General features: G+C 46.7%; 1 protein-coding gene across 1 annotated transcript in view; it reads left to right on the top strand.

Moving 5' to 3' along the window:
- Window positions 1–5,562: 5,562 nt before the first annotated feature.
- The window catches only part of EEPD1 (endonuclease/exonuclease/phosphatase family domain containing 1), a 63,823-nt gene continuing 47,010 nt past the window's right edge, over window positions 5,563–22,375 (top strand). Inside the window, exon 1 of the mRNA XM_081165176.1 lies at window positions 5,563–7,206. Within this exon, the coding sequence (XP_081021302.1) occupies window positions 6,356–7,206 (851 nt within the window). The 5' untranslated portion in view covers window positions 5,563–6,355. The remainder of the gene's footprint in view (window positions 7,207–22,375) is intronic.

The following is a 22,375-nucleotide window of genomic DNA, read 5'->3' as shown; positions in this document are numbered from 1 at the left end:
CTTGCTTTTACCAGGTAATCTCATTTACATTAGGATCACACTTCAAAACGACCTTGACAGATTAGAGAACTGGGCAAAAATAAACAAGATGAATTTTAACAGGGAGAAATGTAAAGTACTGCACTTGGGCAAAAAAAATGAGAGGCACAAATACAAGATGGGTGACACCTGGCTTGAGAGCAGTACATGTGAAAAGGATCTAGGAGTCTTGGTTGACCACAAACTTGACATGAGCCAACAGTGTGACGCAGCAGCTAAAAAAGCCAATGCAATTCTGGGCTGCATCAATAGGAATATAGCATCTAGATCAAGGGAAGTAATAGTGCCACTGTATTCTGCTCTGGTCAGACCTCACCTGGAGTACTGTGTCCAGTTCTGGGCACCACAGTACAAGAAGGACACTGACAAACTGAAACGTGTCCAGAGGAGGGCAACCAAAATGGTCAAAGGCCTGGAAACGATGCCTTATGAGGAACGGCTAAGGGAGCTGGGCATGTTTAGCCTGGAGAAGAGGTGGTTAAAGGGTGATATGATAGCCATGTTCAAAAATATAAAAGGATGTCACATAGAGGAGGGAGAAAGGTTGTTTTCTGCTGCTCCAGAGAAGCGGACACGGAGCAATGGATCCAAACTACAAGAAAGAAGATTCCACCTAAACATTAGGAAGAACTTCCTGACAGTAAGAGCTGTTTGAAGGTGGAATCCGCTGCCAAGGAGTGTGGTGGAGTCTCCTACTTTGGAGGTCTTTAAGCAGAGGCTTGACAACCATATGTCAGGAGTGCTCTGATGGTGTTTCCTGCTTGGCAGGGGGTTGGACTCAATGGCCCTTGTGGTCTCTTCCAACTCTATGATTCTATGATTCTAGGTCTAATTTGAGACAAACTCTCATTTCATCATCAGCACAAGGAAGCCTTTCTCTTTTCTGACCTTTCACATTTGTCAGAGTTGAAAATCCCTGTTCACAACAAGGTGTCACGGAGAACTGTAGAAGAATTGCCAATGCTCTGGAAGACAGGTGTGGATACAGTTTATGGTTGTATATCCCCCAGAATTGTTTTGAAACAAGACTAGACTGAAATGTTTAAATGTTTCTTTGATTGCCCTTGAATCTTCCTGCCCCACTTGCCATTCTCTCCTGCGATGCCAGGGTGGCGCATCAAACCCTTTGAGAACCACTGGCATAGATCTGCCCAAACTGCCATCGCAACGCAACTCCAGTCATGAGGAGGTCTGAAGAACCTGGTTCTTGTGTCAAACTTCAGGGCAACATAGTAACATAAGAAAAGCCTGCTAGCCCATTTAGACCAGCATCCTGTTCTCACAGTGGCTGACCTGTGGGAAATTCTCAAGAGAACCTGAGTACAAGAGGACCTCCACACCCCAAAGGGTCCAGCAACGGCCATTCAGAAGCTTGATACTACAAAGCCATTGTACTTAGTAGTCACTGATGAGGAGACAAACATGACTAACCATAATTAATAATAATAATAATAATTTATTATTTATACCCTGCCCATCTGGCTGGGTTTCCCCAGCCACTCTGGGTGGCTTCCAACAGAATATTAAAATACAATAGTCTATTAAACATTAAAAGTTTCCCTAAACAGGGCTGCCTTCACATGTCTTCTAAAAGTCTGGTAGTTGTTGTTCTCTTTGACATCTGGTGAGAGGGTGTTCCACAGGGCGGGTGCCACCACCAAGAAGGCCCTCTGCCTGGTTCCCTGTAACTTCGCTTCTCGCAGTGAGGGAACTGCCAGAAGGCCCTCGGAGCTGGAGCTCAGTGTCCAGGCAGAACGATGGGGGTGGAGACGCTCCTTTGGGTATACTGGACCGAGGCTATTTAGGGCTTTAAAGGTCAGCACCAACACTTTGAATTGTGCTTGGAAATGTACTGGGAAATTGGTTAGTCTTCAAGGTGCCACAAGACTCTTCCTTGGTTTTTGAGCCTAACTGTGATCTTCAGATGAAAATTCAAGTGTGGATTTGAACCGAATGGGTAAGTTGTGGGCACTTCTTATCATTGTGGAACAATACCTAAAGGTTCCTTTAGCTTTCTTTTCTTTTATGTAACATTGTTAACGGCTGAGGAAAGACTTAAGTAAGAAACGCATCAGTTTCTGAGAACTAGCTGATCAGTTGATAGGCCAGATCAACAAAAGATACGAACGTTTTTATGGATGTTGCTGCATCTGACCTGTCTTCTCAATTCCTTTGAGCTGTCTTCTGAAGAGAGTCAGTTACGATGCAAAATTACAGGAGCTTTGCCCAGTAACGGTGATTTCTCAACTGCCTTGCATCACTGGTTGTGTTAGTGGAGTATTGCATTCACAGAATGTCCATTTTGCAGAGATGCTTCTGCAACGAAAGCTGCAACCAGTTCATTTAAAGTACTCTTGGCGGAAGGTATCTGTCAAATGTGAAACCAACAATAGTTAAGAATGTAGAGATGGGCTTTATTACTTTGCTATGTTTTGTTATGCTTTGTTATTGCACAATTTTCAGACTTACTGTTAAGTTATTCTAATAGCCCAGGGGTGGGCAACCTTGGGGGGGGGGCGAGGGGTCCACTTGTATTTGGTGGGCAGGAACAGAGGCAGAAGTGGGCAAGCAAGAAATGTAAATTTTACTTTTTTACAATTTGTTAGTTTCTACATACACACACACGCCTCGCCCCCCACATCCTCTACCCAGGGAAGCAAGAAGCATTATCGGAGTTCAACAACACATTTTACTCAGGCAAGAAGACTCCAGGAGCGTGCAAGCAGTGGTAGACTTGGGGGCTATGGCATCCTGTACAAGGTCAACATTTGATGCCCCCCTAGCCCTCGCCAGGCTTGGAGAAGGAGATGCAAGGGCACTAGCAGGGTCCTAGAACTCACATCTCCTTCCCAAATATTCCCAGAGGACAAAAAAATACACATTTTGTGTATGTGTTAAGTCTGGTGATTGTGCTTATATTACAGCCTTGATTCCATACCAGCCCCAAGCACAATAAGGGGCAGGTCCTGCACAGACACATCAAGATATAGGTATTCAAAATTATATTTGTTTTTTGAGATCAGGAAGTTGCCTTACAGGAAAACATGTTGATTTCTAAATCATGGTATTAGCTCTCTAACTTCAAAGTGCTGATGAATGCCAATAAACCAGTCCAAAGGCTGCTATTCAAATGCTGAAACCATATAAAACACAAACTGCCCCCCCCCAAGTGATTAAGTGCAATTCCCTTGTGGAAAGACTACTAAATTCAATTAGCATAGCTTCAGAATGCTATTAATTAGCTTGTATCTACTCAATGCTTTGAAAAGGCAGAGCATTACATAACAAATGTGAAGTATTATAACTCATTTTCCCACTCACAATTTTTCCCGCACCACATTTTCTGACGGAATGCCAAGAATTATTTTTTTTATATTTACAACTTCTTTTTGTTGTTGCTTCCGCTTGGCAGGGGACCTGAAAAGGAAATGCGTAATGAAAATTATACTCTTCATCTTTGGGCATCCAGAGAAGAAAGATAAGTACTCCAGAGTCCTGCTATAGTTCTTAACAAACAGGAAACCTCACCAGGAATTTCTTTGTCAGGTGTAACGGGAACCAGAGGGAGTCAGCTGCAACCTCACGACTTCTTTGCAATGTGACACCATATGCACATGGGTAATCACTCCCATTCCAAAAATTCACCCTGGAATGACTTCACCGCACTAGATGTTGATCTGAATGTGCCTATTGATAATGATTACAAATCACATCTGCACTCTGCTCTTTGTCCAAGAAGCTCAGGGCATCATAAAGGTAAAGGGACCCCTGACCATTAGGTCCAGTCATGACCGACTCTGGGGTTGCGGTGCTCATCTCGCTTTATTGGCCAAGGGAGCCAGCATACAGCTTCCGGGTCATGTGGCCAGCATGACTAAGCCGCTTCTGGCAAACCAGAGCAGCGCACGGAAACGCCATTTACCTTCCTGCCAGAGCGGTACCTATTTATCTACTAGCACTTTGACGTACTTTCGAACTGCTAGGTGGGCAGGAGCAGGGACCAAGCAACGGGAGCTCACCCCGTTGTGGGGATTCGAACTGCCGACCTTCTGATTGGCAAGTCCTAGGCTCTGTGGTTTAACCCACAACGCCACCCACGTCCCTACAGCGCCACCCATGTCCCTACAGTGCCACCCATGTCCCTCAGGGCATCATAGGTGAGGTTATTTATTTTATCCTTCCAACGAAGAGGTGGGGGTAGGTTAGGCTGGTGCACAACTGCTTTCCCAGAGCTGCTCAGTGATATTCAGATCCGAATCCAGACATGAAGACATTATATTTGTAGAGCATTCTGATTTGGAAACAACCCCTTGTGGCATTGAGTTCCAATGTCTCTCTCTTTTTGGGCGTTTTCCAGCTCTAAAAACAAATAAATGCATAAAACGGTTCAGTTAATTTACACCACAAGCCAGCACGAGGCTGGAGGCTTTGATATTGGTAAGAAACCACACTGTCTCCAAAACAGATTTGCATTCTGCCCTTTTCAAAATTAATCATGGGACTTAGAAATAGCTAAGTGTACCTGCCACTGCAGTACCAATTCAGAGTTTGTTGTTAAGTTTTTGGATGGGGTTAGATTTTATTCAGTAAGGCCCAAAAGCTTTAACTGTTAAGAAACAAATACCCTGTTATTTTGTCTGCACTTGTGGCTTTTTATTTATTTCTTCTATTGATGTTGTTGATTTAAATTTCTATACTGCCCTTCATCCGAAGATCACAGAGCAGTTTACAATACAAAAACACAGGGTCTGGTTCAGTTCATCTGGGGAGAGGCTGTCCTGGAGGTATTGTGGTCCTGAGCTGTTCAAGGCGTTATAGGTCAAAACCAGCATTTAAACTGAGCCTGGAAAGTACAGTTGGGGCTGAATCAGTGTAATATGTTCAAACTGTCATGCCATGGTGAGCAACCTGGCTGCTTTATTCAGCACCAGCTGAAGTTTCGGAACCGTCTTCAGAAGCAGCTCCATGTAGAACGTGTTGCAGTAATCCAGCCTAGAGATTAATAGAGCACAGACCACAGAAGTTAGGCTATCCCTGCCCAGATAGGAGCGCAGCTGGGACACCACTCCAAGCTGATGGAAGGAACTCCTTCTCCTTCTATTTCCTACACGAGTAGCTCTAACCATGCAGTACAAGAACAAAAAGAGGTGAGTCAAAAGAGGCATCCCGTCTTCTACTTTGGAAGCCGCGGGATTTGCGCATTCCCAGCGCATGCCTTCGGTGTGATGCGCCCCAGTCACGCCGTGCGTAAAAATCGGCGAGGTGGCCCGAGGGGAGGATGAGGCGCTCCTTCCAGGCTTAGGGAACAAGTGGAAGGCAAAGGCTGGCTTCTCCCTCCCGCAGCTGGGCGTGAGGCGACTCTCCGCCCCCGAAGGTAGCAGCCCCAGCGGCTCCGGCTCCGCCTTGCCGAGAGGGCGGGCCGAGCGCCCGGTCCTTGGCCGCGGCGCTTTGCTGATCCCCGGCTCATAACAAGCCGGGCGCGCCGGCGGAGGGAGCAGAGCGCGGCTGGAGGATAGCAGCGGAGACCCCCCATCTCGTAGGAGCCGGAGCGGAATAGGGCCGCCCGGGGGGGAGTGGTTGGCCGAGCGGTACAAGCCCTCCGGAGGAGGACGGCGCTTCCCTTCCGAGCGCCCCATTTCTCCTCCTTCTTCCTGGCTTGGCCCAAAAGCAACGCGGTGGGGAAATCGGCGGGCAGAGAGGAAGGAAAGGGAGCCGCACGTGAGGAGGGGACGCCGCGCAAGGAAAGGAAGCGCGCACGGCTCGCCGAGCCTCGGCTGCAGCCCGGCGCGATGCTCCGCTAAGCGCAGCTTTTTTTCTTGGCAAAGGGACGCCGCGATTGCGCGCCCCCTCCGCGCTGCAGCCGCTGATCCGGGGCAGAAACCGGAGCAAGAAACGCTTTCTCCCAAATTTGCAGCCGGCGCGTTGACCATCAGCTTTTGCGGCTGCCCTTCTCGGTCGCAGGCACGCACGCCTGCGCCTGTGTGTATTTGGAATATTTTTAACTTTGCCCTGCGCTTGGAGTGCCGTCCAGCAGCCCGCGAATATCCCAGCCGCTTGCCAAGTTTGATTTTGGAGCCCGGTGTTTACAGCCCGCCTCCGTCCCTCCCTCCCAGGAGGAATATTTTGATGCCAGTTTCTTGAATGAGACGCTTAAGGTCCTCTGCCTCTGATGTTGCCTGCCTGCTAAGGAGGGAATCCTGGACGGTGCAGAGTGCCACGCTACTGCTGTGCAGGCCAGCTGTCTCCTTAAGAGCCACCAAGCGCCTCCAGAGCGACCCGTGGATTATTGCACCGCTGCTAAAGCAAGCCAGCCAGCATGGGGGGCAACCTTGGCTGCCACCGCTCCATCCCCAGAGACCCTTCGGACCTGTGCCACAGCCGCAAATTTAGCGCGGCGTGCAACTTCAGCAACATCCTCGTGAACCAGGAGAGGCTGAATATCAACACGGCCACCGAGGAGGAGCTCATGACTCTGCCCGGGGTCACCAGGACGGTTGCGCAGAGCATTGTGGAATACCGGGAGTATATTGGGGGCTTCAAAAAGGTGGAGGACTTGGCCCTGGTGAGCGGGGTCGGAGCTGCCAAGCTGGAGCAGGTGAAGTTTGAGATCTGCGTGAGCAGCAAAGGGAACTCGGCACAGCACTCACCCAGCTCCTTGCGGAAGGAACAGAACCTCGACCACCTTTCAGCCGCGAAGATCAATATCAACACGGCCACCCCTGCCCAGCTCATGAGCATCCGTGGCGTCACGGAAAAAATAGCCAACGGCATTGTCGAGTACCGCCGAGAGCACGGGCCCTTCAAGAACATCGAGGACATGGTGAAGATGGACTGCATCAACTCTTCGTTCTTGGACAAAATCCGGCACCAGATATTTGCCGAGCGCTCAAGGCCTCCTTCTACGAATACCAATGGCGGCCTCAACTTCATGGTCAAGCCTCACCCGAGCCCCACCTCGCTGAGCCTCCAGAGCGAGGACTTGGATTTCCCTCCTGGAGGACCCACGCAGATTATCTCCACGCGGCCCACCGTGGAGATGTTTGGTGGGGTGCGGGATGGGAAGCCTGTGCTGAGGCTGGCCACCTGGAATCTGCAGAGCTGCTCCGTCGAAAAAGCCAACAATCCTGGCGTGCGAGAGGTCGTGTGCATGACGCTGCTGGAGAACAGGTATGGGACCTCTTGTGCAGTACCTTCGGGGAGTTATCCTTCGCCTGTTTGTTTCATGCTTCCCTTGGCTTTGTGGTGACTTCCTGGTTCAAGCCAGGAATGGGGGACCTTTTGGCCTTCCCAATGTTACCGGACTGCAGCTCCCATCAGTCCTGACAGTTAGCCATGCTGGCCTGGCCTGATGGGAGCTGGAGTCCAGCAATATCTGGAGAGCCGCAGGTTCCCCACCGCTGCTTTCAAACAAAATATGATGGGACAAACTGAACTCAACTGTTCCCTGTTTATCTGTAAGCCCATAGCTAATCCTGTTAACCTTTGCCTATAGGCCCAAAATAATGTCCATTGGACATATTCAGAGATGCTATGTATGCTCCATCCTGATGCCACAGCCTACCATTTGAACCTTTCTGTGTAACTGCTGTTGAGATATGTTCAGAAACTGACTCATCTGGGCCAGTGTCCCATGAATGGCAACCGAGAACAGTATACATAAGTAGGAATATTTCCACGCTCCCCATTCTGTTATCTCTTAGAAGATGTGTGCATTTAAGCCTGAATCTGCTCCAATTCCTTAACAATTTTTTTAAAGCAAAAGGTGGCTGGATGGAGCCAAAATCAGAGGGGGCATAATTCTCATTCTCCTGTCTGCAATTTCCTCCTTGCTGTCTTGTCTCCTGATGTCTCTTTTCCCATCACTGAAAGTGAGCTTGGTTGTGCAGCAAAAACACTTGAGGTGTGTAGGGTTTTTCTTCCCCTTCACCCGATTTCCCCCCTTTACTCTCATCTGGATCCCCTGCTGTCTGTTTTCTGTGTGGTTTGGGTAGATCCGGGATTAAACATGCAGATCTGCAGCCAGCTTCTCGTGAAGTTTGAACCTGAGATTTTGGAGGTCTTGGGCATATCACATGGACTTGGGAGTCCCAAAATATGAGAGCTACCATGCAGAGGCCACTGAAAAGTATGCGCTCATGTATGTGTTCACAACATGTGGATAACATCTTTTGTGCTGGCTCATCCATTTGACCTGTTAACATGCCAGCATTCTGCAGCCAGGTAGTGTCCACACTGATCTCAAATTGCATTTGTGTTCATTGTTGTGTGTACAACACAGGTAAGTGCCCTCTCAGGACCTTTGCATGGAAGCATTCGTGTTTAAATCAGTCTTAAGGCTAATGAATGAGAGAGGTGGGCCTCCGGACAATGAGAATTTCTTGTCGAATTTAAATTGCCCTGGCAGTCTACTAGTCCATGTGTTTCAGTCAAGGCAAGCTCCAGGGCAAGGATTTGGTTGTCTGGTCAAGAGTTTTGAATAGTCATTAGGAACAAGAAGTGAGTACTTTATTGCTGCAACTTCTTGTGCTTAGCAGTTTCTTTAGAAAGAGGCACCGTGAGCAAGAATTTGTGTATATATACGTTGCCATGGCAAGCATTGCTTGAAAACCGTGCTGTGTTCATCGGAGGTTCAGTGAGAAGTGACCTCATTATTTTGAAACTGAAGCAATGCTGTGTGTCAAACCCCATTTTCCCTTTCTGTTCTTTCGTGGAAAAATAGCCCCTCTCTCTCTCTCCAGAAAAGCTTGATTTGATAAAGTTGTCTTGGTTCCTAGATGGAGAAAGTAACATAAAAGACTTAAAGGGGTATTTTTCGTAGGAGTGATTTCAGACCTGTGATTTACTGTATTTTTGCCAAAGAACTTTTTCCCCCAGCCTGCACTGCAATCTGAACTTGAGTAACGGCTATTGTTCACATGTCCGCAGTGCAGAGATGAAACTCCGCATTTGGTATATACCATATTGCGGTACGTTTTGTTTTCCCACAAGCAGAAGCATGCTGGAGCGCTGAGAGGCTTCTGTGGGTTGGACCAAAAGGAAGGAATGAGCAATTCGTGTTTACAGCGGTGAAGCTTGTGCTGCAATCTTCCTCCCTTGCAACATAGGGCTGTGAGTGATCAAAAACGTACACATAGCAGTCCTTGCCTTGAAAACTTTCAGGAAAACAGAAGAACACACCCCTTTTCAAAAGTTCCTGGTCTGGGTCGCAAGCAGGTTCGGACAGTCTCATGCACAGGATTCAGAAGTTTCAATTACATATCATCACCCAATAACAAAGGGATTGGCAGCTGCAAGAACTTATTTTGTGATCTTCAGGTTGCAATCAGGTGGCCCTGGGAGAGTGTCCCGGGGCCTATAAAAGAAACATTATAGAAACATTAGATGCTACTTTAAAATGAGTTAGGCCATTGCTCCATATAGATCGGCATTGTCCATGTTAACTGTCAACAACTCTTTAGGGTTTCAGATGGAAGTCCTGGCAAATTGTGTCTTGTTTTTTAAGCCACAAAACGTGAGTGCAAGCGCACTCTGCACCCTCCTTTTCACAGCCCTGCTGGGATTTCGATAAACAGTTTCAACTGCTTGTGGGTTTCCCACACCTTAGGGAAGCAGCCTTAATGGAGGGAAAGATTAGACCAGCTACTCTTGAATTTATTGTGCTCGAATAGCCTCATTGTCGGTTACAGACAAATATGACTAGCCTTTTGCATTTTGCCAGGTAGCAGAGTTCATACACTTTTTTTCGGAAGTAGGTCCCGCTGGGTTTAATGGAGTTGACTCCCAAGTAAATGTGTCTAGGAACAGAAGTGTTGATCATGTTGCTCAACTGTCATGTTGTACAGCCCTTCCCATACTATACTGTGTCAAGTGAAAGGAAATTGCCCCACCCCATGAAAAAGATCCAAATCTAGCATGTCAAGGAACAAGGCAAGCCAGAACTGTTCTCCCTGACATGCTGGCTTTCTGTGAGCAGGGAAACATGACATGAGGGAAGCATCTGAAACATGTCCTTCGCTTTTAGATGGAAGGGTCTGGGCACAACGGGGCACCTCGATCCATTTAATTAAGGACATCAACTTTCATGGGGGGAGAGAACCTGACCTATAAGAAGTTTCACCCTAGCCTCTGATCATTGTTACTGGCAGAGCCAGCCCACCTATGAGGCAAGGTGAAGCAAATACCTCAGGCAGAAGGATCCACAGGGGCTGCAGACCCCAATGTAGATATTTACTCCCTCCTTGTTCATTAGGTAGGTCTTCCCTCACCCCATCTTGCCTGGCAAGGAGGGAGGTGCCATTTTGTAGATTACCTCAGATGCCAAAATGTATTGGGCTGGCCCTGGTTACTTGGGGCGAAATTGTTCTTCAGGATTGAGAATCTCTTTACTTTTTTTCTTCCTTACTGGACCTGCTCCTTTGCCACCCACAGCATCCTGATGTGCAGAAATTTCAGTAGGTGCAGCTTTTCTGGGCAGGAGGGAAGACAAACACAAGGGATCTTTGATCCCCTCGGCCCAAACACACTTGCCTTTCCTGCAAACCCCAATGAACGTAATGGTAATATTTAACCCACGGTTCTGCTTCGACGTCTCTCTTTATCGTTTTCTTGCAACAGCTGGCGCTTATTGCTAATGCATATTTGATACAGTTATTCTTAGGTTCAGGAAGCAAGCTGCCCCTCAAGGCATTTGCTCTGTTTTACAATATGCTACCTTTAGATCTTTAGATGAGTTTGCTTGCATCTTGCATCTCCCTGGGCTGGTTTGCTCCTGAGCAGGGAAAACAAAACATGCACCACCATTTACTCTCCTGCGGCTGAAAGGAATCCTTCGCTTTTCTGAACAGCCCGCAGAAGGGTTTGGTTGTCTTCCCGTGATTCAGAGCATCCTTCTCCAAGCTGGTGCCCTCCAATGGCTTTGGACTGCAACTCCCGTCAGCCAGCACAGCTGCTGCAATCCCAAACATCTGGAGGCGACCGGCTTGGCGAAGGCTGATAAATTGTTTAATCCTCTTACGCTCAATGTTCTCCGCCACATCAATTGTGTTAATCCTTCTCAAAAGCTTCTTCTATCCTATGAATGAATATGCCAGCTTCTCACAGACAGCACGGTCTTCTCCTCTCCCATTTTTTGAAATGAATCATTTCCCTCTGTTTTAAATGGTGGGCTCCTAACTTTCCTCCCCCCCCCCTTTCATTTTTTGGTAGCTGCAGTATTTAACACTTAGTCCGTGGTGGGGTTATTGAGGCGGCAGTTGGCAAGGTTGTCACCTGTGCTATTGACCTCCAGTAAACCTTTGAATCTCTCTTCCTGAGCTTTCTGATTTTTCCGTTCTGAAGATGAACGCGGCATTCGTCTTTGACTGTGAACAGCATATTCTTTCTTCTTTCTTCAAAAAGATCGTGGTGGATGTATTTTGCATTTGTGGTTTGTTTGTTTGTTTGTTTTTAAAAAAGGAAAGCACTTCCACCCTTCCATTCTGCCCCTACTTCTCTCATATTGGATTTGGAACAGAGACTGGCTTGTCGAAAAGTGATGGTGAGCCATTTGACTAGTGGATCAGAAGCGTTCCCATAACCATGCGGTCAATTGTTCTACAAGTGATATTCCTAAAGGCATATTTCAACACATATATAAAACTGCTTGGATGATTTTTGGCTTCCTCTAAAGAACAACAAGCACTGGCAGTTTTGTGCAAGGACCAAAAAGTCTTGGGCTGTATACACACGCCTTACATTTAAAGCATGCAACTTCCCCCAAATAACCTTGGGAACTGTAGTTTTTAAAGGGGTGCTGGGAATTGTAGCTCTCTGGCGGGAAGACTACAGTTCCCAGGGTTCTTTGGGGGAGATCACGTGCTTTATATGGATGGTGTGTATGCCGCCAGAGAGTCAAGCCTCTTTATAAAACCACACTCCCCAGTCCTGTGTTCCAAGCCATGACAACAAGGCAAATTTCAAACTGGTTTTAAAATGTGTATTGTAGGCATTGCCTTAAGCTGTGATAGGAAAAAGCTGCACCCTTTGTCCCTCCTTGGGGGTTAGTACTGACCCCCTCTCCCTTTTCAAAAAGGGCTCCCTCATTTGTGCAAATAAATGTACTGTATGTGTGGTTGGTAATGAGACTTTCACTTTTTGCTTTTATTTTATTTTATTGCTGGTGTTCCTTGTGTTGGGCATACAGTGGTACCTCAGGTTACATACGCTTCAGGTTACATACGCTTCAGGTTACAGACTCCGCTAACCCAGAAATAGTGCTTCAGGTTAAGAACTTTGCTTCAGGATGAGAACAGAAATTGTGCTCCGGCGGCGCAGCGGCAGCAGGAGGCCCCATTAGCTAAAGTGGTGCTTCAGGTTAAGAACAGTTTCAGGTTAAGTACGGACCTCCGGAACAAATTAAGTACTTAACCCGAGGTACCACTGTATTTCTAATGTGTGCTGTCTTCCCCATGCCTACATCTTTTGGGCTTCAAAATGACACGCCCAGTGGGTAGGATCTCATCGCGACACCAGATTGCAATAGATTTCCTGCGGGAGATAAATGAACAAGTTGCTCCATGCAAGGATCCCTGCTATAAAATGCACAGGGTCAGATCTAGGCAGGGCTGTGGGCAGCCTGAGATTAAGAAAAAAACGGTGAAAACTAAAGAATAATTAAAACGCTGTTCCCAGAAAAGCTGAATTATGCAAAGCTTTACGCTTTGTGAGTGGCAGTCGTCTTACTCAGAAGGCCTGGGACTGCTAGTTTTATTTGAAGCTGAGAGGAAGCTACGTACATAGTCTGCCCACACATCCCAAACTTCCCTTTGCAAATATCATGCCTAGAAACCTGTCTAGCCTCCAAGTCTTGGGCTAATGCACATTCTCAGCCAATGGAGAGCTGCTTTCAGAGCACCTCTTTCCTCCTAGCTCTGCTAGGAGTGATGTTCATGCATTAGGACCGATACCATTCTGCTGCTAATCCAACAATATACATGTCTGAAAGCACCAACAAAGACTGTGTGTGCTTCTGTTAGTTTATTTTTGTATGCTCATCTCTTGGTGGCTTGGCAGAGTGGTAAGGTGTGTCTGTTTTGTTCCTTATCTCTTCCTTTATCTCCTTGTATATTTTCCTGTACCCATTCTAATAATACTCTGGAGTACATCCAAGACAAACTCGGCTGTAATAAAAGAGCAGGAAAAAGCACAGCCCTAATAACATGAGCACACACAGAAATCATTAGCTCCAAAAGTATGCAATAAAAAAATAATAATGCTCTTGTTTTAGCATTTTTCAAGTCTAAGCTCTGGAAATCTAAAATAATAATGATATTATTTGTACCCCGCACATCTGATTGGGTTGTCTCAGCCACTCTGGGAGGCTGACTGTGTTTAAACAACTTGTAGAGAGGAAATCTGAGGCCTCTATGCACTTAGAAGCTGCGCTGCAGGTGGGAACCCTGGTAATCTGGAAACGCAAACACTTAGAATAACCCTTCAGATTTCCCTGTTTCGAAACACAGAATCATGCTGTACTCGGAATACATTCTGCAAATGTAAGCTTGGAAGAGGAGAAGAACTGCATGCAACCTTAGACTTGCTTTCCACAATCTTTAAGAATTCAGCTTGTCAAAGAATCTGAAAACTTTGGACAAGGAGTGTCAGAGGGCAAATAACTGTTGTTGTTTGTAGTGGCAAAGTAGTCATGGGAGCATAGGAGCCGACTCCTAGGGGCTGTGGGGGCTTTAGCCAACGCAATAAAATACTTGGGGGGCCGGCACCCCCCAAGTTGATGGGCATTGCCATTCAAATGGAGTGTGTGCACCGTGTCATGTGATCGATTATGCTGGGCGGGGCTTACCCAGGGCCCCAGAATATTTCGTTCAAGTTGGCAACCCTGAATGGGAGACTGGGGGAAAAATCTGTGCTGGGAAATATAAAACTTGGGTAACTAACCAGTGGAATCTGCCTTGCAATTTAATAAGAAGTTCTCCACATTTCCAAATTTTTCTCTCACCCTTAGCGCTAATGACCTGCTGATTTAGCACAGTGTCTGAGATTCTTGGGATGCTATATTGAAGTGGTTCACACACCTTGGAAAGCTAGAGTACAGGTGAAACTCGGAAAGTTAGAATATTGTGGAAAAGTTCATTTATTTCAGTAATTCAACTTAAAAGGTGAAAGTAATATATGAGATAGACTCATGACATGCAAAGCGAGATATGTCAAGCCTTTATTTATAATTGTGATGTTTATGGCGTACAGCTGATGAAAACCCCAAATTAACAATCTCAGAAAATTAGAATATTAAATGAAATCAGCAAAACAAGGACTGCAAATAGAGCAATATTGGACCTCTGAGAAGTGGAAGCATGCACATGTACTCAGTACTTGGTTTGGGCCCCTTTTGCCTCAATTACTGCCTCAATGCGGCGTGGCATGGATGCTATCAGCCTGTGGCATTGCTGAGGTGTTATGGAAGACCAGGAAGCTTCAATAGCAGCCTTCAGCTCTTCTGCATTGCTCGGTCTCATGTCTCTCATCTTTCTCTTGGCAATGCCCCATACATTCTCTATGGGGTTCAGGTCAGGCGAGTTTGCTGGCCAATCAAGCACAGTAATCCCATGGGCATTGAACCAGGTTTTGGTACTTTTGGCAGTGTGGGCAGGTGACAAAGTCCTGCTGGAAAATGAAATCAGCATCCCCATAAAGCTTGTCTGTGGAAGGAAGCATGAAGTGCTCCAAAAGCTCCTGGTAGATGGCTGCGTTGACCCTGGACTTAATGAAGCACAGTGGACCAACACCAGCTGATGACATGGCTCCCCAAATCAACACAGACTGTGGAAACTTCATACTGGACTTCAAGCATCTGGCATTGTGTTCCTCCCCATTCATAGAATCATAGAGTTGGAAGAGACCACAAGGGCCATTGAGTCCAACCCCCTGCCAAGCAGGAAACACCATCAGAGCACTCCTGACATATGGTTGTCAAGCCTCTGCTTAAAGACCTCCAAAGTAGGAGACTCCACCACACTCCTTGGCAGCAAATTCCACTGTCAAACAGCTCTTACTGTCAGGAAGTTTTTCCTAATGTTTAGGTGGAATCTTCTTTCTTGTAGTTTGGATCCATTGCTCCGTGTCCGCTTCTCTGGAGCAGCAGAAAACAACCTTTCTCCCTCCTCTATGTGACATCCTTTTATATATTTGAACATGGCTATCATATCACCCCTTAACCTCCTCTTCTCCAGGCTAAACATGCCCAGCTCCCTTAGCCGTTCCTCATAAGGCATCGTTTCCAGGCCTTTGACCATTTTGGTTGCCCTCCTCTGGACACGTTCCAGTTTGTCAGTGTCCTTCTTGAATTGTGGTGCCCAGAACTGGACGCAGTTCTGGACACATTCTTCCTCCAGACTCTGGGTCCTTGGTTTCCAAATGAGCTGCAAAAGCTGCTCTCACCAGAAAAGAGATTTGGGGAGCCATGTCATCATGGGTCCCCAAACGATCCTAGGTTTGTCCCTGTGCAAAAGGGACCGGGAGGAGCAATGCCGCTGCCATCTCCTCTGGAGCCATCAGGGTTTGCTTTCGTGGTGGGCAAAGGCAGCTTGCATAGCAGAGCTTCTGTTCAATGTACTCTTGTGGCTCAGTGGTAGTGAAATATACTCGGAGTCGAGTGTGGATTTCATGTTCTTTATTCAGCTCATAGTAGTGAGGAGGAATGGAAGTTCCCCCGAAATGTCTGCTTTATATACATTATTTAAACAATGGGCCCCACATGATTGGCTAATTCCGGGATTCTCCTGTAGGCCAATCAGGTTGTGGATTCCCTTCCACCTGGAGTTGGATTGGGTGGCTCCTGCGGACCAATCAGACTTCTGCATTCTGGATCCTATTGTTCTAGGACCAATCAGACTGCTGCATTCTGGATCCTATTGTTCTAGGACCAATCAGACTGCTGCATTCTGAATCCTGCTGAATCCTAGGACCAATCAGACTGCTGCAATTTGGATCCTATTCAACTCAGTACATAACAGGTAGAATACCTGCTTGGCATGCAGAATGCTCAAGCTTTAACATCTTCCGGTAGGACTGGGAAAGACCCCTGTGTCTCAAAACTCTGGAAGGCCACTACCAGTCAGGGTGTAAACAACGCTGATGGATCAGTGGTCTGACTTAATTGTAAGGCAACTTCCCATGTTCTTATGGATTATTCAGGATGCAGCACTAAACACCGTGATCTGGCACTAACTTTGGTTGACATAAGAGTAGATATGTGCAGGATTGTGCTTCACGTGTTGTAGAAACTTCCCGGCGCTGTCAAACCAGCATTACAGCGTCGCTTTCCCTTTTCCTAAGGCTTGTGGTTTGCTTTGCAAAAATCCAAGCATTTCTTTCTCCCCCCTTTCTCTTCTGCATTGCAGTCTTGGCATCTCCCGTTCATTGGGAGACTTTAAGAACAAAGCATCTTGTTGTCAAGCTGGTCTTGCTTTCTGCTAGGCTACTTCTCCGTGTTTAGAGGAATAATCTCTTTAGGAACACGGACGACAGGGGGAATTTAGCTCAGACATTGTGCTATGGGGAAATGCTTTGCAACATCGACCTGTTCCAGAGAATAGTCGTCTGACTCAGAACTAGCATGTCTTTAACAAAGGCTGCATGCATATGAACACATCTGTAGCACAAAAAGGAAAGAACGTCAAGGAGAGAATGGTTTCTGGTCCTCATTTGGTTCTGAGTCCTGGGAAGTAGTAGTAGTAGTAGTAGTAGTAGTAGTAGTAGTAATAATAATAATAATAATAATAATAATAATAATAATAATAATAATAATAAATAATAATAATAATAATTTATTTATACCCCGCCCATCTGGCTGGGCTTCCCCAGCCACTTTGGGTGGCTTTCAACAAAATATTAAAATACCGTAATACATCAAACATTAAAAGCTTCCCTAAACAGGGTTGCCTTCAGATGTTTTCTAAAGGTTTGGTAGTTGTTTTTCTCTTTGACATCTGGTGGGAGGGCGTTCCACAGTGTGGGCGCCACTACCGAGAAGGCCCTCTGCCTGGTTCCCAGTAACTTGGCTTCTCGCAGTGAGGGAACCGCCAGAAGGCCCTCGGCGCTGGACGAGTGAGTTAACCAGTTTCCAAACGCTCCTTGTCGTTCTGAACCAATCCTTCTTTCAGGCCCTCAGAAGATCGGGTTGGGCACAGTCCACTGTGGGAACGGTCTGGCTTCTCAGTGCCAGGGGTTTGGCTGCTGATAGCCGACTATGGCTACCCTGAAAGGAGCAGGAGCTGCTGAGAAGCACACATTGCATCCCCTAAGGCAGGGGTCAGTTTAACCGGCCCAGGAGCCGCCCCCCGAACCGAGCTGCCCGCTTGGCGAGTCCCTGCGCACTGCGCTAAACCGGCACAGTGCAAGAACTCACTTCCGCAGCACCGGAAATCGTGTCTCCACATGTGCTGATGTGGAAAATTACGTCTGTGCAGAGGCCGACGCCGGAAATCACAGGCGCGCACACAGTCCGGTCCACAGAGGGATGAACCAGCCCGGGCGAGGTAAACCTCGCCGCCCCCTGCTCTAAGGCAGTGGTGTCTGTGCCTGGCAAATGGACAGCTCTGTTTCAAGACATATGTAGCCCACGTTAAACCAGTTGTCCACAAAGTGCATTTTTGCAGGTTGACAAAGGCACAACAGAGAGAATCTTCCATCGGCGGGAGAACCGCTGGTGCAAGGCTTGAATGCATTGTTTGTCGCAGTTGGAGATGAAGACTGGGCTCAAAACGTAACCCTTTTTCTGTGAAGGATTTGAAGGAAGAGAGAGATGCGGCTGTGCTGGTGGCTTGGGAGGGAGTTCAAGGCTTGAGAAACGACGAGAGAGAATGGGTGGAAACACTGGCAAGAGCAGGACACCTTGATGTGGCAGGCCGACACCTGGAAACAAGAGCAGAAGACTTTAGAAGTAAGGAATAGTCCCAAAGTGCAGGTTGTATCATCTAAACTTCAATTGTTACACAGATCTGATTTTCATCTGCTCTTTACTCACTCTTTTTTCTCTGTTCTGCAATGGGTAGTCACAGCACCCTTGCAGAACACCATGTAAGGATGTGAGGACAGCTTGAGGAGGGTTTTAACAGAATGACCGTTGCTGGAAATGAAACACAGTTGTAGTGAAAAATAGATTTCTCATGCTTCATGTTTCCCTAATGACTGTTTCTGTAAAATACAGTGTTTATTTTGTCTTAAAGCAGTCTGCCCTTTTGCAAGTATTCCAATTACTGTAAGAAGATTGCACATACAGAGCTTTCTTAAAAATACTCTCTCTCTCTGCCCTTGGATATCCTTCTGACCTCTTCCTGTTTGATCTTAATAAAGCATTTAATTTGTGGTTCTCCTTCACTTGTATGAAGTTCAACTCCTCATGTGTTGTTTCATATGGCGGCACAATTATTAATATTATTTTTAAAGAAACTGGGCAGTTCTATTTGTAAGGTCACATAGATGAAGGATCTTCCTTTTCTCTTGCTCTCTGCTCTCGACTCCTTCAAGATGCAGGACGTATTCTTTGTTGCCTTGCGGATATAATTACCTGCTCTCTTAAGATCCAATGACTTTAGTGAAGGCAAACATCTCTGAATAGTTCCTTTGTAAAAGGAGATGCTTGCAGGAAGCACCCTGTTCTCTGTTTACTATTAACAGGACTTAGGCATTCAATCCTGAGGTTCATTGCATCACAGCCTGACAGCAGAATCGAGTGCAAGGTTTCTTCAGAAGTCAGTCCCAACTGAGGCTCCCTCCCAGGAACGGGTGCCTAGGATTGCAGTTCACAGTGTAAAGTCAGTGCAGAAGTCAATTCCATGGGGCCTTATTCACAGATCAATGTGAATAGGATTGCAGCCTTATACACTTTTTTTTAAGAGTGCAAGAAGAATCCTGCTGGATCAAGCCGAGGTTCATCCAGCCCACCATCCGGCCCTCCTAGAAACTAACCAGATGCCTGCAAGCAAAACCAGACAATAGCAGCACTGAGTTGTTATCAATAGTATTTCTTAGCGCAGGGGTCAGCAAACTTTTTCAGCAGGGGGCCGGTCCACTGTCCACTTTTTCAGCAGGGGGCCGGACTATACTTTGAAGGGATAACGCAGAGATGCATTTTAAATAAAAGCACACATTCTACTCATGTAAAAACACGCTGATTCCCGGACTGTCCATGGGCCGGATTGAGAAGGCGATTGGGGATTGGGCTGGATCCGGCCCCTGGGCCTTAGTTTGCCTACCCATGATTTACTGTGAAGAAATTCCAATGAAAATCCCTGTTATTACATATTTTACATGGCTGCTTATTTGTATATATTTTAAAATTATATATATCTATGGGTGTTTTATGGTGGCCTATATTTGTAAAGGGACACAGGTGGCGCTGTGGGTTAAACCACTGAGCCTAGGGCTTGCCGATCGGTAGGTCGGTGGTTTGAATCCCCGCGACAGGGTGAGCTCCTGTTGCTCTGTCCCAGCTCCTGCCCACATAGCAGTTCAAAAGCACATCAAAGTGCAAGTAGATAAATAGGTACTTCTCTGGCAGGAAGGTAAACAGTGTTTCCGTGCGCTGCTCTGGTTTTGCCAGAAGTGGCTTAGTCATGCTGGCCACATCACCCAGAAAAAACTGTCTGTGGACAAACGTCGGCTCCCTCGGCCAGTAAAGCTAGATGAGCGCCACAACCCCAGAGTCATCTGCGACTTAACTAAACTGTCAGGGGTCCTTTACCTTTAGTTATAAGTGGAACTTTGGGTTATGGCAGGGATCCCTTCTGGAGGGCCCACCACAACCTGAAAATGACGCACAACAAAGTGCATGACCGCACATGCGCAAAGTGCAATTAACACTTCTGCGCATGTGCGAACGGCAAACCCGGAAGTAACCTGTTCCAGTACTTCTGGGTTTGCCGCTGACGTTCGCCCAAGTGGACGCAAGCAGAGGCAGACGCAGAACGAGGTTTGGCTGTATTTGTAATGCCTAATAAAGGTTTGGCAAAGTAAGTAGCCGCCCTCTCAGCATTTACGATTCTCAGCTTCTGAGATACAGAGGCACAGTGCCTCCAACAGTGTGTGGTAGAGCCTAGCTACCATGCCTTAGCTTGATAGCCTTCGTCTCCATGAATTTGTCTCCTTTAAAAGTTGGCAGCCTTTGCTATATCTAATTAGAGGGAGTTCCATCCTTTAGCTACGTGCTGTGTGAGTGAGTCCTTTTTATTTTGCCAGTCCCGAATCTTCCAGTGTCCATGTGTTGAGATTCCTGTGTTTCAGGGGGTTGGATTATAATTTTGTGATCCAGTGATTCATTTGATGGTCTTGTTTCTAATGTTGTCAGAGGGAGAATGTATCCACCCTCTCCACACTATGCATATTTTATCCGCCTCCAGCATTCTCCCTTTTTTTCTGCACTAAAAAACCTCAAATGCAGTAACCTTCTCTCATCCAGCTGCTTGGTCCTGTTGGTTGCCCTTTCCTGAACCTTTTCCAGCTTTTCAGTATCTCTTTTGCGGTGAGGCGACCAGAACAGTACAGTATTCCAAGTGCTGTCTGAGTCTCCCCATTTGCATAATGGCATTATGATATCGGCAGCTTTCATTAAAGCTTGGATCAGGTTTGGTTTTACTGAGTGCAGTTGATAAATAAAGTATAAAATAATAATAAAAAAAGTGTTTCCCTATTGCAGAATAATTCCAAGGCATCTCATCTGTTGATTCTTGAAAAGAGAGTTAAACGGATTGCTTGTGAACAGCCGCTGGCTAAAAATGATGATTTTGCTACAAAATGGTGTTCCAGGTGCTTCTGTGAGCTGTACTTTATATGCAGATGGAATGGGAAGCTTATAATGATTCACTCGTTGAAGAAGAAAAAACGAGTCTATTAAATCTGCAGCTGAGTAGATCGCTCTGAAATATTGTCGTAGTAAGGCTTTCTTTCTCCCCCTTTCATCACATGCCTGTGATTGCCAAATACACACTCAGTTTTGCGCTCTCCTCTCGCCTGGTTGGGTCTGTTCCAGGATTTCCCACAGTCATTCCTGGTCATTGACCTCGCTAGGGGCTGGCTTAGTGTGCTCATTCTGAACTTGAAGAGGCTTGTCATCATACATGCAGCAATTGCTGATGTGGAAAAACTTCTATATCACGGGACTTTTTTTTTTTTTTTTACAGGAACAAGCCCATCCCTATTGTGATGGTGACAACTGTCCCTTTGCAACAGAGAAATCTACCCCATTTTTAATGTGAAATAATTGTTGCATTAGACAGAAGCTATTGTTCCCTTCTGATGAAGAGAAGTAACAGTGCCACTCTATTCTGCCTTGTTCAGACCACACCTGGAATCCTGTGTCCAGTTCTGGGCGCCACAATTTAAGAAGGTTGTTGACAACCTGGAATGTGTGCAGAGGACGGCAGCCAAGATGATCAAGGGTCTGGAAACCAGGCCCTTGTGAGGAATGGTTGAGGGAGTTGGGTACGTTTAGCCTGGTAAAGAAGTGGCTGAGAGGAGATAGGATTGTTGTTGTTTAGTCGTTTAGTCGTGTCCGACTCTTCATGACCCCATGGACCAGAGCACACCAGGCACTTCTGTCTTCCACTGCCTCCCGCATTTTGGCCAAACTCATGCTGGTAGCTTCGAGAACACTGTCCAACCATCTCATCCTCTGTCGCCCCCTTCTCCTTGTGCCCTCCATCTTTCCCAACATCAGGGTCTTTTCCAGGGAGTCTTCTCTACTCATGAGGTGGCCAAAGTATTGGAGCCTCAGCTTCAGGATCTGTCGTTCCAGTGAGCACTCAGGGCTGATTTCCTTCAGAATGGATAGGTTTGATCTTCTTGCAGTCCATGGGACTCTCAAGAGTCTCCTCCAGCAACATAATTCAAAAGCATCAATTCTTCGGTGATCAGCCTTCTTTATGGAGATAGGATAGCCATCTTCAAATATCTAAAGAGCTGACACATGCAAGACGGAGCAAGGTTGTTTTGTCCTGCTCTGGACCAATGGCTTCAAGTTACAAGAAAGCAGATTTCAACTAAGCATCAGGGGGAACCTTCTGGCAGTAAGAGCTGTTCGACAGTGGAACGGTCTCCCTTGGGTGTTTGGGGACTCACGATGGCCTCTGTCATGGATGCTTTAGTTTAGGGTTACCAGACGTCCTCAGTTCCCGGGGACAGTCCCTGGATTTGCAAATTTGTCCCTGGACAAATTCCATCCCCAGATTGTCCCCAGATTTGCAAATCTGTTCCCGGGAAACGTGGCAGCGGCAGCCTCAGCAGCACAGAGCCAGCCTGGTAGTGCACTTGGCTCTGGCTGGCTTCAGGAGCTGCTCGCTGCCAC

This window comes from Podarcis bocagei (genome assembly GCF_964188305.1).
Source record: "Podarcis bocagei genome assembly, chromosome: 12".
NCBI classification, from domain to species: Eukaryota; Metazoa; Chordata; class Lepidosauria; order Squamata; family Lacertidae; genus Podarcis; species Podarcis bocagei.
This window is presented reverse-complemented; position numbering and strand designations above follow the sequence as displayed.